General features: G+C 42.7%; 1 protein-coding gene across 4 annotated transcripts in view; it reads right to left on the reverse strand.

The window, feature by feature from the left end:
* TNFAIP8 (TNF alpha induced protein 8) overlaps positions 1–15,825 on the reverse strand; it is a 120,754-nt gene that overhangs the window by 35,439 nt on the left and 69,490 nt on the right. Inside the window, exon 1 of one of the 4 annotated variants that reach the window (XM_077138876.1) lies at positions 5,917–6,200. The exons of the other annotated variants lie outside the window; for them this stretch is intronic. Within the exon in view, the coding sequence (XP_076994991.1) occupies positions 5,917–5,989 (73 nt within the window). The 5' untranslated portion in view covers positions 5,990–6,200. Of the gene's footprint in view, positions 1–5,916; positions 6,201–15,825 lie in introns of those variants that run through there. 4 annotated transcript variants of the gene reach the window in all.

A 15,825-nucleotide genomic window follows, 5' to 3' on the forward strand; every position in this document is an offset into this window, starting at 1 on the left:
ACACTCATCTCACCATTTTCCAGGTTTTTAATTTCTGAACTGAAATCTCAAGGTCCTGAAATTCTCTAGTCTTGCTGCATTCTCCTTCAACCCACCCACTTTGGGGCTTACTTCCTGGATTACCAATGGCCAGGGGTAGGGAACTGAATCATCCATTATTATCCTGGCTGTTCACTGGTATCACTATTTGGAGGGACAAAAGTTGTGACGCATGTGATGACAATTTTAGGAGCAGAGAAAAAAATCCCAAATATATTAAGTCTACAGAGCCAGGGGTAACAGGCAATGCCAGGTTACTAGCCATCTCCACTGTAAAAGAGAGCATGGCACAGATCTCTAAATGGATTTTCCACTTTCGGCCCTTGTTAGTAAACCACATATCAAAGCTAACGACTACCTAAAAGGGAAGAGATGAGCACTTCAAAGCCCAGTGTTTAAGGGCATATACTGTTCCTTTTACATTAGGCCATAGTATATGAAATCAAGGTCAGTCACACCAAGTGCCACACATTTATTTCATCAGCGCTGAGTCACTACCACTATTTCACCTCCTTTCCTTTTCATTCCCTCTGCAAAGCCTCGGCTGGCAAAGGGAGGGAGTAGGGAAGACACCTGTAAAAGTGATGCTTACTAACGAATGACATTATATAAGCTGCCACACCACGGGAGAGACGTTCAGGTAGTGCCACATGGGGTGGCAGCTTATATAATATCAATAGGTTTTTGGTTTTGTTTTTATGGAAGATGATATTAATAAATCACCACATGGAACAAATGAACTTTTCTTCTCTATGGTAACGACTCTGCCAGGTATTAGTCCCATTGCTTCTAGTGGAAGGCTCTGCTTTTTGCTTCCTGGATGAGTTATAATCAGTAGGAGGTGGGGCGATGCTGAGTGTAAGGTGCCGGAAGGCTCTGTTAGGCTGCCTGCTGGCACTGGGGCTTGAAGGGCAGTTTTCAGGCATGCCCCCGTCCTGGCACTCGTCTGTCCTCGACCATTTGATTGGCAAGCTGACTGACCCACAAGGAAGTTGGGACCCCAGCTTGACAAGACAATGCAGAGATGGATTTGAGGTAACCTGGCACCCAGAAAGACTGAGGAACACGTTAGTAGGCTCTCAGTAAAGGATACTTAAACCCAGGAGGGCTAAAAATCAGAGTGCAAATGTCAGTGCAGAATCCTTAAAGAATATATTATCAGGAGTTAAAACAAATTGACCACGTGAAATACAACTGTGCAGAGAATCACTCACTTCTGTACACACATCTTGCTAGAGATTAAAGAAACCTGAAACTCCTTGGAGTTTCAAAGTAGCCTGGGTGTTATAACCCACAGGTAACTGAGCCTTACATCAGTGGTCAAGGAAGTCACTCTCTGATCTCAGGCCAGCCACTGCCCTGGGGAACGTTCCACAGGTACCTGGACCCTCTCACTGTGGCAGGCCCCAGTCATTTCCTACCCAACCCTGCTAGGCTTCTAGAAGTCCAACATCAGTGGTTAGAATCCAGAGAAAGAGCTTAAAATTCAAAGGACACTGGTCTCCTATTATCATATGCTACAAAAAAAAGGACAAGAAAGTTCAGGAAAAAATGGTCAAGAAAGATCAGGGCAAAAATGTGATTGCTAGGTCACTGGTGACTTTAGCATTCAGGAAGTCACTGGTGATATTAGCAAATGCAGTTTCAGTGAAGTGATGGAGAAAAAGCCAGACTGCAGTGGGATGAGGGATGACAGATATTAAGAACTGTGCTGGTTTGAAAGGAAGTATGTCCCCTAAGAAAAGCCATGTTTTAATATAAATCTCATTTCTTAAAGGTAGAATAATCCCTATTCAGTACTGTATATTTGAAACTGTAATGAGATCATCTCCCTGGTTGATGTGATTTAGTTCAGAATGGTTGTTAAACTGGATTAGGGGATGACATGTCTCCACCCATTTGAGTGGGTCTTGATTAGTTTCTGAAGTCCTATAAAAGAGGAAACATTTTGGAGATTCAGAGAGAGCAGAGAATGCTGCAGCACCACGAAACAGAGAGTCCACCAACCAGTGACCGTTGGAGATGAAGAAGGAAGACGCCTCCCGGGGAGCTTCATGAAATAGGAAGCCAGGAGAGAAAGCTAGCAGATGATGCCGTGTTCACCATGTGCCCTTCTAGCTGAGAGAGAAACCCTGACTGTGTTCGCCATGTGCCATCTCACTTGAGATGAACTTCATCGGCCTTCTTGAACCAAGGTACCTTTCCCTGGATGCTTTGATTGGACATTTCTATAGACTTGTTGTAATTGGGACATTTTCTCGGCCTTAGAACTGTAAACTAGCAACTCATTAAATTCCCCTTTTTAAAAGCCATTCCGTTTCTGGTATATTGCATTCCATCAGCTAGCAAACTAGAACAAGAACCAAGCAAGAGTTGTTTTTTCAACAACAAAAGGTTTGTTTTAGAGAAAAGAGACAGGTAATGCTGAAAGTGGACAAAGTGTTGAAGATCATCTTTAAAGAATGAAGATGCCTCATTCATTCATTCATTCTACAAATATTTAATGGGTGCTTCTTACTGTGTAGGCGCTCCAGACCCAGCGGGAAATAAAACATAAGTCTTTCCTGGTGAAAGCTTGTGATCTAGAGGCGAAGAGATGCTAAACAAGTTAACACACAATTACAAATATGGGGAGTGCCAGAGAGATGAGGAGAGTGAGAGGAGACCTAGCTCAGGTTGGAGGTTCAGGGAAAGCCTCTCCCATGGGCCTGCCAGGGAACAGGAATAGAGTGAGGAGAAGGACATTTCTGTCAAAAAGACTGGCAACTGTGAAGGCCCTGAAGTGGGGAGTCTGAGCATGTCTGCATGCAGAAGGGAAGGAGCCTGGAACGACAAGGGGCCTGCCAGGGCGAGGAGCCCAGGAGCTCTCCAGGAGCAGGTGGAGTGAGTGGCCTTCTGCAGTAGAGAGCAGCACCTGCTCCCCAGAGGCCTGAAGGGTGGGTGTGGGTGGCGGCGAATCTATTAGTGTGGGAGCAGGAAGTTGAGGGAGTTGTCCAATTCCTACTGCTGTCTTTGTGAAACAGCAGGCCCCGTGGGGAAGAGGAGAACTGGGTGAGGTGGTGGCAGGAAATGGCTGTCATGGGCAATGGAGGAGGGAGCGGAGCTCACTCACTCCTCAACCCTTACTCTTCACCTGTCTTCCAAGTCCTCCCCAAGCAAGGCCCCTAGACAATGGCTTTCTCACTTTTTGATACCACAGATAGGATGTCCAGGGCAAAGCAGTCCCAGATTCCTTAGAAATGTCCCCAGAAATCTGAACTGCCATTCAGGAAGCGAATAAATGCACAAAATGTGGCCATTAGCTGACCTCCTCAGGAAGCCCCCACTTACTGGAAACTGTCCATATTCTCTTTGCAATGGCCTTCCTATTTTTTATAAAGTAGGTTTCTTCCTTCGCTGCCGTTACATTCTTGTTCATTTTATGCTTGGGCATCTTAAACTCATTCAACTTGTAATAAAGTGAGGCCAGAATGGTTTTTCTGTGTTTAAAACTCAAGCACAATCACCAATTCATTTGTAAGCCATCAAAATTCAATCAATTCTTTAGGAGGGAGCTATAGACTAAGGAGGGAGGCTCAGCACGCCTGGCACACAGTCAAGTACTTTCTAAGCCACTATGGTTTAACAATATCCCTAGTCATTTGCTCCTACATTAACACACAAACACAAATATGCTGGCCTTCAAGAACTCAGAATTCAACTTGATTTTTTTTGTTTTCAGATTCAACCCCAAACAAAGTATACTTATCTCTCACTCTCCTATTACAGCAAATCAGCCATGAAGCAACCACAATAATTTTCTTGCAATATAGGCCTTGTGGAGACCCCATGACGAGCTCACACTAAACAGGATATTTAAATTTACTGAAAAGGTTAACTATAAATAGTGGGGGTAGGGCATGGATTAGTTGGAATAGAGAAGTAAGAAAACTGAGTTATTTACAGAGCACATCTCCAAATCATGGACATCTGAGTAGTGGTAGCTAAACACAGGGTTCTAGATCATAGCCAAAAACCAGCCTTGGAAACACTGCCCGGCCCGGTATACCCACACCCCGACACACCTTTGCACACACATGGAAACTCATCCTTCATTTCCTGGCAGAAGCTGCAATGATTCTAACTGGTTAACAAAGTATTTCATCAGTCTTCCTCAAGAGTTATTCAATATCCTGTGCTAACTGCTACCAATTTTAAGCTCTAGTACCACAGATTATTATAAAAGAAATATTCTGAGCTTTGCATAAAAAGCAGAGGTCAAAGCGTTTACTGCAGATTTGCAAAATACGAGTGGACGTAGGGTGAGGAATAAGTATAAGGAGGCCCTTTAAGGGACTTCAGCACACTACAGTTTGCCGGCTGCTTCCAAACAGTAGAGCCAGAGAGCTGCAAACCGAAAAGACAGTGGATGCTGCTAGAAGAATGTAGAATACATACTTTGGCATATTGTTTTCCCACTTTCTCCCACTTCTCATTTTCCAAATGAGAGGAAAAACACACCTGGGGGGGGAAACACCAACTTAAATGCTACTTGGAATTCTTACAAAAGTTCACCATTGGATTTTCTCAGTTCCATTCCTCATTGCCTTTGTCCATTTTTAATTGTGGGAATAAAAGCTAGAAAAGAAGAGCACCCATCAGCACATAGCTCTACACAGAGGCCACTGCCAGGAAACATTAATCCCCCGAGTTCCACATCGCGCTCCGAAACAGTACTCCTCGGCTGTCACTATTCATTCGTGCCAGCCCCATATTTCTATTAAACAAGCCTCCTTTTTATTGACTCATTCCCTCACACAGGATAATAAAGCAAACCTCAGCCCAGCAAGACTACATTATGAAACACAGAGCCTTTACTTTGGGAGGGAAGTGAAAAAAAAAAAAAAAAAAAACAGGGCAAGTTTCAAGTGCTCTCTCCCTAACTGATGTCTATCAAGAGAAGAATGATGGAGCGCATTCCTGTCCCCTCAGCGTGCCAGAGCTGCTATGATTGACTTGAAATTTACTAGTTTCCCAAGAGGCTACTTGAAAAGAAAAGGAATTTCACAACCTTCAACAGTGTCCCCTCTTCCTCTCCAATTTTCCCCAACCATCCATACTACTACCCTGACTTACAAGAGGTCTTTTGTATACACAAAGTTTCAAGACACAAAGCATACAAACACAAATAAACTCCCCAAACTAACACCAGCGCATAATTGTGTTTTGGTTGGAACCTTTCCAGCCCTGTCACCCGTTCTCTGTTAAGGAGTAAATGAAACCCTTTGCTTTGGCAAAGTTAGAAACGGACAAACTCTTCTTAGTTTCTAGCTGCACAAGGCCCCCCTCACATCTCTCAGGTTGCCTCGAGCTCCCAACAAAATGAACTCACTGCTGAAAAGCCAGCCAGGGGCCGGCAGGGGAGGTGCTAGTCCCCGAATAAAGATCTTTCACTTCACCCCCACCCCCCACTCAGCTTCCCCTTTTTGCCGGAAACACCGCATTTCTGAAACCCCCTTGCAAAGGACCCGCGTCTTTATGGCTCTTCGAGGGGATCGGGCTTTCGGCTGTCCTGATGCAGGCAGGCAGCCCTTTCCCAAGTCCGTTCTGCATTCTTGGAGTCAAAAGACTCGGGCTGTTTTAGAGAAATCTAAAAAAGCAGGCTGAGGCGGGTCGGTCTGTCTGTCCCCTCGGCTCTAAGCCGCAGTCCGGTGGGAACCGAGTCCGACATGGGTTTGGGGCTCGCACCCCCAGCTCCAACTGGGCGGCTGAGGCGCTCGGGCAGCGGACAAAGTACCCACCGCTCACTCTAAAACTTCCCTCTGCGCTCCAACGACTCCCTTCCTCCACATTCCTCCGCAGAACTTGCCCGGTCCCCGAGAGAAATCAAACGCATACCGTCCTTGGGCTCCTCAGCTTCGGAGTGCATGGTGTCAGGACAACCGGCGGCAGGGGCGACTGCCGCGGACATGGACTCCGAGGCGCTGCAAATTCACTCCGCAGCCAATACCCGCGCACGGCAGAAAAATTAAAGGAAGGGAAGCTGCTAAAATCAAAACCTCCCCGGGGAGGGAGGGCCGGTGCTGGTGCAGGGATTTTCACGGGGAAAGTTCTGCAAGAGTGACGAATCGCGTCTCGGCTGGGCGGTGGGAGACCGCCCCCCCGGGGCCCGCGCCCCAGCCCGTCGCCGGGCGGAGGCAACCTGGCGCGGCTGGCCGGGTCCGGGAGCACGCAGGTGGGGCGGAGGCGCAGATGGCAAGCCCGCTCTGCAGAGAGGTCGGGGGTGGGGTGAGGGGGAGGGAATGTGCAGGACGGTACCCCCCATCTATCAGCAAACCTAACTGAAATGGGCCACGCCAGCGAAATAAATATGCAACGAAATAAAAAAAAAAGTTTAATCTCAGGGCGCGCTGCAGTTTTACCTGCATACACCTAGGCAAGTAAAGGAAATGGTCCTGCATTTGGGGGTGACATTTTCGACGCCCATTTGACTTCCCTTGTCTTGCGTCTCAGACGCCAAGAAGGATCAGATTTTACAGCGGTAAGGTTGTGTACATTATAGTTGCAGGAAAGTAACGCGCCCATCGTCCATGTGGATGTAAGGACCAGCTTCCCAAGGCACAGTGAGCCCAAGAGCCGGTCTTTTGAAGAAGCTGGGGCGGGGCCTTACCTTTGTGCAGGGAAACCAGAGCAGCCCTTTACTCACTCAATTGAGCCCCTGGGCCAGCATCTTACTCATCTCCCAGCCCAGACGTGCTACCTGCTTTTCAGTCACGTCAAAAGACAGTCCTCTGACTGAGTGCTCTAAACTCCCGGAGCTACTAGCAACAACTCGTGATACTTATCTCCAAAATGCCAAAGGGAGGTTTTCAGTCTTTAGAAATGCTGAAAGAATAAGCTCTAGAGCTTGGGGAGCCTGGAGAATAAATCTCAGTTCAGCCCCTGAGCCCAGTCTCTACTCAATTCGCATAGAGGAAGTCACCTTAGCGCCTCAGTTTTCCTTTCCCAGAGTGGGGACAATAACTGCCACGCATCCCTGCCTTATGGAAGTATTTTGTAGAGCAGTGCTTTAATTACCAATCTTTACAAAAGACCCTCAAATAACATATCTGAAAGGTCAATTTGTAATTAAGAACAATGTTATATACTTCTTAAATAACTTTATTTTCCAGGTGTTTTTTTTTCCAATAAAATGGGGGGGAAAATAGAGGCACTGTGAAAATTTAGTGCAATTAATATATGAAAGATATGAATTCAAAGACAATTAAAATTTAGTTCTGACATCTGTTAGTTGTATGACCTTGAGCAAATGATTTAAGCTCTGAATCTAGGCTTCCTCATCCGTAAAATGAGGATAAGAATAGTATTCTTTAGAGGAACTAGCAACACAACAGAAAAAGATATAGAATGTTAATATAGAGAAAAGAAATAAAAGTAGTAATAATAGTAAAAAAAAAAAAAGAATAGTATTCTTTACTTCTCAAGTTTTATGGTTGATATTTAAGGTGGCATATGCAAAAAGTAATATGAAAACCATAAAGCACTACAGATTATTACTATTACCCCACTAAAAGTAAATTTTTGTTAGATACTCCTGGGCTTTATTTCAATAGCCAACATAGTGGTTTGAACAGAAAAGAACGTGTTTATGCTATTCACAAGCAGTGACAGCTATTATAAACATTACTAGAAGGCCTAGATATTAAATCAGTGACTACTGCTGAGTGATTCCATCAAGCTTAAGACCCTAAGTAGAATTTCACCTCATTTCACTGAAAAGGGCAGGATGATGAGAGGAGGGTGCAACCAGTCATAGAGGGCAGAAGGAGAGAAACATCTGGAAAATATCAGTGGTGTGGAGCCTCCAGGAAACTGACCTCTCCACCAAAAGGGCAACCGGCTGTACCTTTATGAAAGTCTCAGTTACCTGCAAGGTCCCCTCTGCCAGACATGCTGGGTCAGGAGCTGCTAAGATGTGAAGCCTGAGCTCTGTACCCTCAGAACTATCAGGGGGAGACATGACCTACAATGAAAATGAGGATCATTCTGAACCCTTTCACCACGGAAAAATGCCCTTTCCTGTCTTCCCCAAAGAATCATCTGGACACCTCCACATGCCATCTGTCCTTGCCCTCCCCCGCCACAGCCCAGATGTCCACCACAAACCCTTCGGGAGGACCTGACCAGGGCTGTGAACTACACTGAAAAGAAAGTTCACGCTGATCTATAATTAGGGTAAGAGAGGACACCTTGTCAAGGTGATGATTATGCAAATTCAGACAATCCAAATTCCAGGCCTGATACACTGCAGTCAGAACTGGCTTCTACTCTTCTTTTGGAAAATGCTCTCCTAAGAACTATTTATTCAATGTCCTTTTGCAAGTCCAGTTGTGTACAAAGCACGTAAGGTGTGTTAAAATACGTGCCCTTAATGTCCCTGCTTGTTTATACACCGAGTTCCAAAAAAATCAGGCCTTCAAGCCCTTCTCAGGTTAAACCAAGGAGAACAACTGCTGAATGAACAGTTGAAGCGCCCCAGCAGCCTTATAATTGAATTTAGAGTCATTTCAGCAGCTCGGCTGAGCCTTGAACATTTATCATGATCCTCAGGAAATCTGGAGAGAAACTTCTTTTATATTTAAATATAATCCAGCAGTCACCTTGGGGAAGAGTATCTTGATCTAGCTTAAGCGCAATGAACGCTCAGCTTATTTTAAAAGATGGTATGTGGATAAGGACTCGACTCGGTCATCTGTATAACCTCTGAACCATCTGTTCTTGGCAAATTACACTACCCCAGCCTCCCACCCTACAAAGTGGTGCCAGAGGGCAGCGCATTTTCTAGGGCCTCTCTGATCATCTGCTGAATTCTACATTTATATCAGGTCAGTCACTTCATCTCTATTTTATTCATAAGGGGGATTAGTTATTTTTTAACCCCAGTGAATAAATGCTTCAGTACATCATAATGATTTGTTTCACCTGTAGACGGGAACGTGCATCACTCCTGCATATGGAAGAAACACTCTGATGCCATTCAGCTGGCAGTGAGTGTGCCAGGGAATTGCACCAACAATCAATTATAGAGCACCAGAAACAAACTAGCAACTAAGTTAGAAACACTTTTCATTTGATACCAAACTGAATGTAAATACTATGTTAAGCTACTATTCAATTCTGATGGTAAATCTATTTTCTATATTAAAATGGGAGAATTAAAATGCTGGGTAAGAATCTAAGGGCTTATTCCTTCACTCGGTCATTACCAAATATTTGTATATGTCACATGTAAATGGGCTTTACTTACCTGGAATTTACTGGTATAATTTTGACCATAAACCTAAAGAATTGAAACTTTTAAGTCGCCTTGTTTCTAAAGAAGCTTTATTAACACCAACTCTCAAATGAATGTTATCACAGAGCAGCAGAAAAATCTCCTAAATTATACCTCAATAAACTGTAAAGAGAGAGAGAGAAAAAGTGAGAGAACTAAGGAAGGGAGAAAGCAAGCCAGACCTTTGGGCCTTTTTCTTTTTTTTTTTGCATGGGCAGGTACCGGGAATCAAACCCGGGTCTCCGGCATGGCAGGCAAGAACTCTGCCTGTTTTTTCTCAGAGCTGCCCAGATGTCTGCTAAGAACAGAAGAGGGCAGCAAGCTTCCAGACTCAAAGGAATGTGAAGCCCAGCAGAACTGGAAAGAGTAGGGGTGATTTAGTCGGGTGGGATCACATACTCTGCCCACGTCCAAGAACGTGTTATAAGTTCTTCAGTGGAAAAAACACTTGGTATCTCTTAAACTAACATGTGACTACGGCTTCTAGGTCATAAGAACCTCAAGTCACAGAAACAGTTATTTCATCTACATTTTCATTTTTACTCTGCTGACATGAGACTGAAACTACACCTATAAAACTTAGGCCTAAAAAAAAAGAGTTGTTTACTTAGAATAAAAAGTGACTTTCTTCTATTTGACTTTGAGGTTTTCCTCAACTTTTCTCATATTCGCTATATCTATACCCTTGAAAGTCTTTTGACTTCCATGATCTATAAAGCTGGCTTTAGATCTCTCTCCTCAGACATGGGAAGGATCCGAGTTCTTAGTCCCATCTGGTTGGTGCTGTAGGCTTTGCATCCTTTATACCTTCCTCAGAAATTCTTTCTACATTTAACCTTGGAAAAGAGAGGTGGGGCTCAGTGGGTTCCTCTCCACAGCCCCACTCCAGGCCAGTTATCCTGCTCTCCTTGCCTTAAGAAAATTTTCTTTACTAGAAATAGAGAAGGCGGTGCTCAGGTAACAGTACAGGTCGCTGACCCACCTCCTGGGGAGGGCAAACCCTGGGCTTCAGGCAACCTTGCACTGATGCATTGCTGAGCACAGGGGGAGGCTGGGGAGTTTGGGGGACAGGGTGAGCAGAACTGCTGTGAATCCAGGAAGAACAGCTGAGGGTGAGTGTGGGGATGGAGGAAAAGGGAAGCTGCTGGTCAGCAGGCCCTGTTATTTTGAAGTTTGTTATAAATAAATCCTCTCCTCATCTTCCTATGACATCATCAGTAAATTCTACACCTCCACCAACGCTTTAGGAATGGATAATTTGGAAGGAATGGAAAGAAGTGCTGTCGTCTGAGGGTGAAAGTGCACTTGGAGGCAACAATACATCTGGGATATATTTGTTTTTTAGGGAAAGACTTTCATTGCTTGCTTTTATTTCTCTCCTAAGCAATCTTTCCTGTTAAAACGATTTAAGATGATTAAACACACACACACACAATCAGGTCTGAAAATAATATCTGAAGAATTTATGACCACAGGGTCTTTGTTTTACAATATTTAGCAATAATGCCTTGCATTTTTATAGGTTTTATTTGGTCTCTCAAATTAGTTCCCTTGGGTCATCGTACCCATTTTACAGATATGCAATTAAGAAAAGAGAGGTTTCGTGATTGGCTCAAGGTCACAAAAGTAAGTAATAATGTCCTTTAATCTAGGCCTCTTAACTCCTATATCCAGACTTTCCCACTCTATTAAACTAATGATATAAAAACCATGTCCTTTATTTTGCAGAAGAATAACTCAAAGATTACTATGTGGGAAGGTTCCAAAGAATTCAATAAAGCCGGCCAGTGTTCTTGGATAGACTGTTCCAATAGCTCTGTGCAAATGCTTAGATCACTGCCTCACTTTAAAGTTATTCGGTTCCAAATAGTCAATGCTTAAATAAGCTATAAATTCAATAGTTTCTATTTATTCAGCTTCATAGGATTACAAACCTTTTTTTTTTTTTAAGTTAAAAGTTCACTCAGACCCTAACTAAACCTCCTTGGATACGAGGCTGCCAGTAGCAAGGAAAAGAACGTGTGGCTCGATTTGGGAGACTCAGCCTGGTCACTGACACCACATAAGTAAATTCTGGCTGGGCCTCTTTTGCATTAGGGTGTTTGTTTTCCTATTCTTTCTTCTCTCATTTTTTCTCCAAAAAAAAGGACAAGCTATTTAAACTCTCTAAGCTTCTGTTTGCACATCCATAAAATGGGGGTGAGGCCATCTACCTAACTAGGTTTTACAATGATGAAATGAGCCGAGGATATGACAGAGCACTGAAAACTATGAAGTACACTTCACTACTTTGCCGAACAGATTTCAGAGTAAGGCCAAATAGTTTTGGGCTGTGCATGGCCCGTTTGTGGAGGCCCTAAATGCTGGTCCTGGATATATTCCAGACAGGAATGATGATTTAATGTGTGATCCAGCAATGGAAGGTCAAAATAGAGGGCTGCCCTTCCTTACTGTGCCCAGATGAATGGGATCAACATGTGGGTGACAGGAGGGTGTTACAGAGGGGAGTACATCAGGGATAAGGGAGACTGAGCGGGAAGGACACAGCGTCACATCTGTCCAAGGTGTCTTTGGCCTTCCTTCAGGACAGCAGCAGGAAGAAACGAGTTCCAACCATCATAATCACAGAAACTGCGGTTTGGGAGTAACCTTAGAAATCAAGTATTCTAATTCTCTACCTGGCTAGTGAAGCAACTTCCTAGACACATTACTGGCAAGCATTAATCCAGAATCTCCTTGATTACCTCTACCGACACAAGACTCACTTCTTTAAGAGATGGTCTCGTTTCTTTCTCAGATCATTCTAACGATTAGGGATGTCCTCCTGATACTCAACTGAAATTCAGATTTAAGGAGAGTAATTGTCAAATTATTTTCACTCTACCCACTGCCTTTATTCCTTACAGCAAGGAAATAATTTTGTGACAAGATAAACATAGGGTTTTTTTTTAACTGAAGTTTCTTTTTTCCACAACCTATGGAGCCCCCCTTCATATTGGTTGGCTGATTGCAACGGAATACAGTATGAGTTATGCAACTTTCCAGTGCCAACCACACATCTGTAATTGATTATTATGAAGAATGCAAGACTGAGGTGGCAGCGGTGACAATCTCTTTTCTCTTCAATATATTTACTCTAAGGAGTTAGAAAACTGTGCCAAGAACAGATTGGGTAAGGCCCCCTACTTAATTGCATCTAAGCAGTATATCACCTTATTCAGTTTCCTAGAACAAAATTTGTAATCCACAAGGAAAACAAAAGCAGTGCTCCTATGTGGAATTCCTGGTGTGGAATCTGTTCAAAAGGCTAACCCCACTTCCACGTGTCATAATTTGACTTTTACATTGATTTTTGACATGAGTAGACTCCCTGTGACATTAACATGTATGCCAACTCGTCATTCATTAAGAGACAGAAAAATCTGGGAGGGGGGGCTACAGGGCTGGGACAGGCTTGCCAGGTGAAAGCAGCCACAGTCAAAATTAAATAGATAAACTCAGCAGGTGGAGAAATTGTGAACTGAAGCAGAACTTACCTAAACAAGGTTTCAGGGGGAAAGGAGAATATTTTTGCAGGTAGCATTGAGAGGCATGGATCATAAGTTTTTCCACTTGAATGGACTAGATACAAAACTTAAGGTCTTCAGTTTCTCTTTAAAGCGGAGCTACAGAAATATATAATAGTTATGATTTAAAATGTTGCAGACATCATCAAAATGAATGCATTTTTTGAGAAACTGCTACTCTGAATACTGTGCCTGCCCATCTAAAAAGGTACTATTAAGTCCATACAGTTTCTACTAGAAACAGAAGAGAGCTAAAAATAACTAAACTTTCTCAATCTGAAATTTATTTCAACAGTTTTTTACTGCTGAATTCAATGGAGACCCATCACATGCATTTTAACTTTCTCAATTTTAACTATAGGCAATCAACCCAGAGCACATAAACAGAAAAGAAAAAAAAGAGAGAAAAATAGCAACCTAAGTCATGCATCAGTCTCCATTCCACTTGATTTTATGCAGCAGAGTAAGAATAAGAGCTGGGAATTTTCTGTTCCTTCCCTCATTCCAATTTCTGCACCGCCTCTTATCCTGTGATCAACTCACATACTTTAACATGTGTTCTGTTTAAGGCTATGTATTTTGTTTGTTTATTCCAAAGCAGTTTTATTGAGAGAAAACTCACATACCATACAATCCATCTGAAGTATGCAATCACTGTCTTCTATATTCCCAGAATAGTGTATTCATCACCACAATCGTTTCTAGAATATTTTCACCCTGAAGAGGGTTCGCTGCATTATCCAGTACCATGTTTCATCCTCTAGCTTTCTTTCTAGTGACATCCATGACCCTAAACTTTCCCTTTCAACCACAATCACACCCATACATCTGTTGGTACTACAATAACCACATTGCTTTTAGTTATACTCAAAATAACATGCTCCCAACACTTCCGTCCATTCCCAAACATTTATAATCAACGTTATTACATAGTCTGCACAAATTAAGAATGAGCTTCCCATCCTCTGCCCTCATTCTCTCTTCTGGTGACCTATCTTCTGGATATTAGTGAGGTCATACAATATGTGTCCTTTTGTGTCTGACTTATTTCACTTAATATAATGTCCTTGAGATTCATCCCTGTTGTCATGCATCAGGACTTAATTTCTTCTTACAGCTGCAAACGTTCCTTTGTATGTATATACCACTGCTTGCTTAGCTATTCATCTAGGAAACCACTGCCTAATGCAAGATTTTGACAATGCTTCCCTACATTTTCTGCAGGAGTTTTATGGTTCTGGCTTTTAAATTTTGGTCTTTGATCCATTTTAAGTTAATTTTTGTATAAGGTGTAAGATAGGGATCCACTTTCAGCCTTTTGGATGCGAGAGACTATTCTCCCAGCACCATCTGTTGAAGAGACTGCTCTGCCTATTGGGTTCTCTTGGCAGCTGTGGTAATTAGGTTCAGATGTCAGCTTGGCCAGGTGAAGGTGCTTAGTTCTGTTGCTGTGGACCTGAGCCATTGGCATGTGAAGCTCATTTATCCCTGATTGCATCTGCGGTCAGCTAGGAGGCATGCCTCCTTCAATGGATGATGTATGATTTAATTGGCTGGATGCTTTTAAATGAAAGAGCTCAACGCAGCACAGCCCAAGCAGCTCAGCATACCTCATTTGAGCACTTGCAGCTCAGCTCAGACCTTTGGAAATGCAGAAAGGAATCACCCCAGGGAAAGCAGTTGGAACCTAGAAGCCTGGAGAGAAGGCAGCAGAGATTGCCTTGTGCCTTCCCGTGTAAGAGAGAACCTCAGGTGAAAGTTAGCTGCCTTTCCTCTGAAGAACTATAGGTTTTTAACTAAATAAATCCCCTTTTATTAAAAGCCAATCCATCTCTGGTGTGTTGCATTCTGGCAGCTTTGGCCGACTAGAACAGCAGCCTTGTCAAAAATCAGTTGATGCTAAAGAATGGGGAGTAGTTGCTTAATATGTGCAGAATGTTTAGTTAGGTTAGACTGAAACATTTGGAAATGGGAAAAAAAAAACAGGAAGGATGTATGAGGAAATAAATGTGATAGGATAAAAAAAATCAATTGACCATAGATGTGAAGGTCTATTTCTGAATTTGATTCCATTGGTCAATATGTCTATCTTTATAACTTCCATGCCGTTTGTAATCACTGTTTCTTTGCGATAAACTTTAAAGTCAGGAAGTAAGAGTCCTCTAAGTTCATTTTTTCCAAGATGTTTTTGGCAATCTGGTACCTTTTTTTTTTTTTTTTTTGATTAGTTTGCTGTTCTTTTTCTAGTTCCTTCAGATTAATCCTTTAAAGTTAAGTCTTTGATTTTAGCTCTTTCTTCTGTTTAATGTACACATTTAGGGCTATAAATTTCCCTCTCAACACTGCTTTTACTACATCCATTAAATTTTGATATGTTGTCTTCTTGTTTTCATTCATCTGGAGATATTCACTGATTTCTCTTGCAATTTCTTCTTCATTGACCCACTGACTATTGAAGCATGTGTTGTCTAACCTCCATAAATTGGCCATTTTCCAGTCCTCCGCCTATTATTCCGGTTTCATTACATTATGATGAAGAAAACGTGCTTTGTATAATTTCAGTCTTTTAAAATATATTGAGACCTGTTTTGTGACCCAACATGTAATCTTCCTGGAAAATGATCCATGGGCACTTGAGAAGGGTGTATATCCTTCTGTCTTGGGGTCCCTTTTCTCTATATGTTTCTTAGGTCTAGTTTATTTATCCAATAATTCTAGTTTTCTATTTCCTTATTGATCATCTCCCTAGGCATTTTATCTATTGATGTGAGTGGTGTATTGAAGTCTCAAACTATGATTGTAGAGACATCTATTTCTCCCATCAGTTTTGCTGGTGTTTGTCTCATGTATTTTGGGGAACCCTGGTTAGGTGCTTATATATTTATGATTGTTATATCTTCTTGGTAG

This window comes from Tamandua tetradactyla, chromosome 21, assembly GCF_023851605.1.
Source record: "Tamandua tetradactyla isolate mTamTet1 chromosome 21, mTamTet1.pri, whole genome shotgun sequence".
In the NCBI taxonomy this organism is placed as follows: Eukaryota; Metazoa; Chordata; class Mammalia; order Pilosa; family Myrmecophagidae; genus Tamandua; species Tamandua tetradactyla.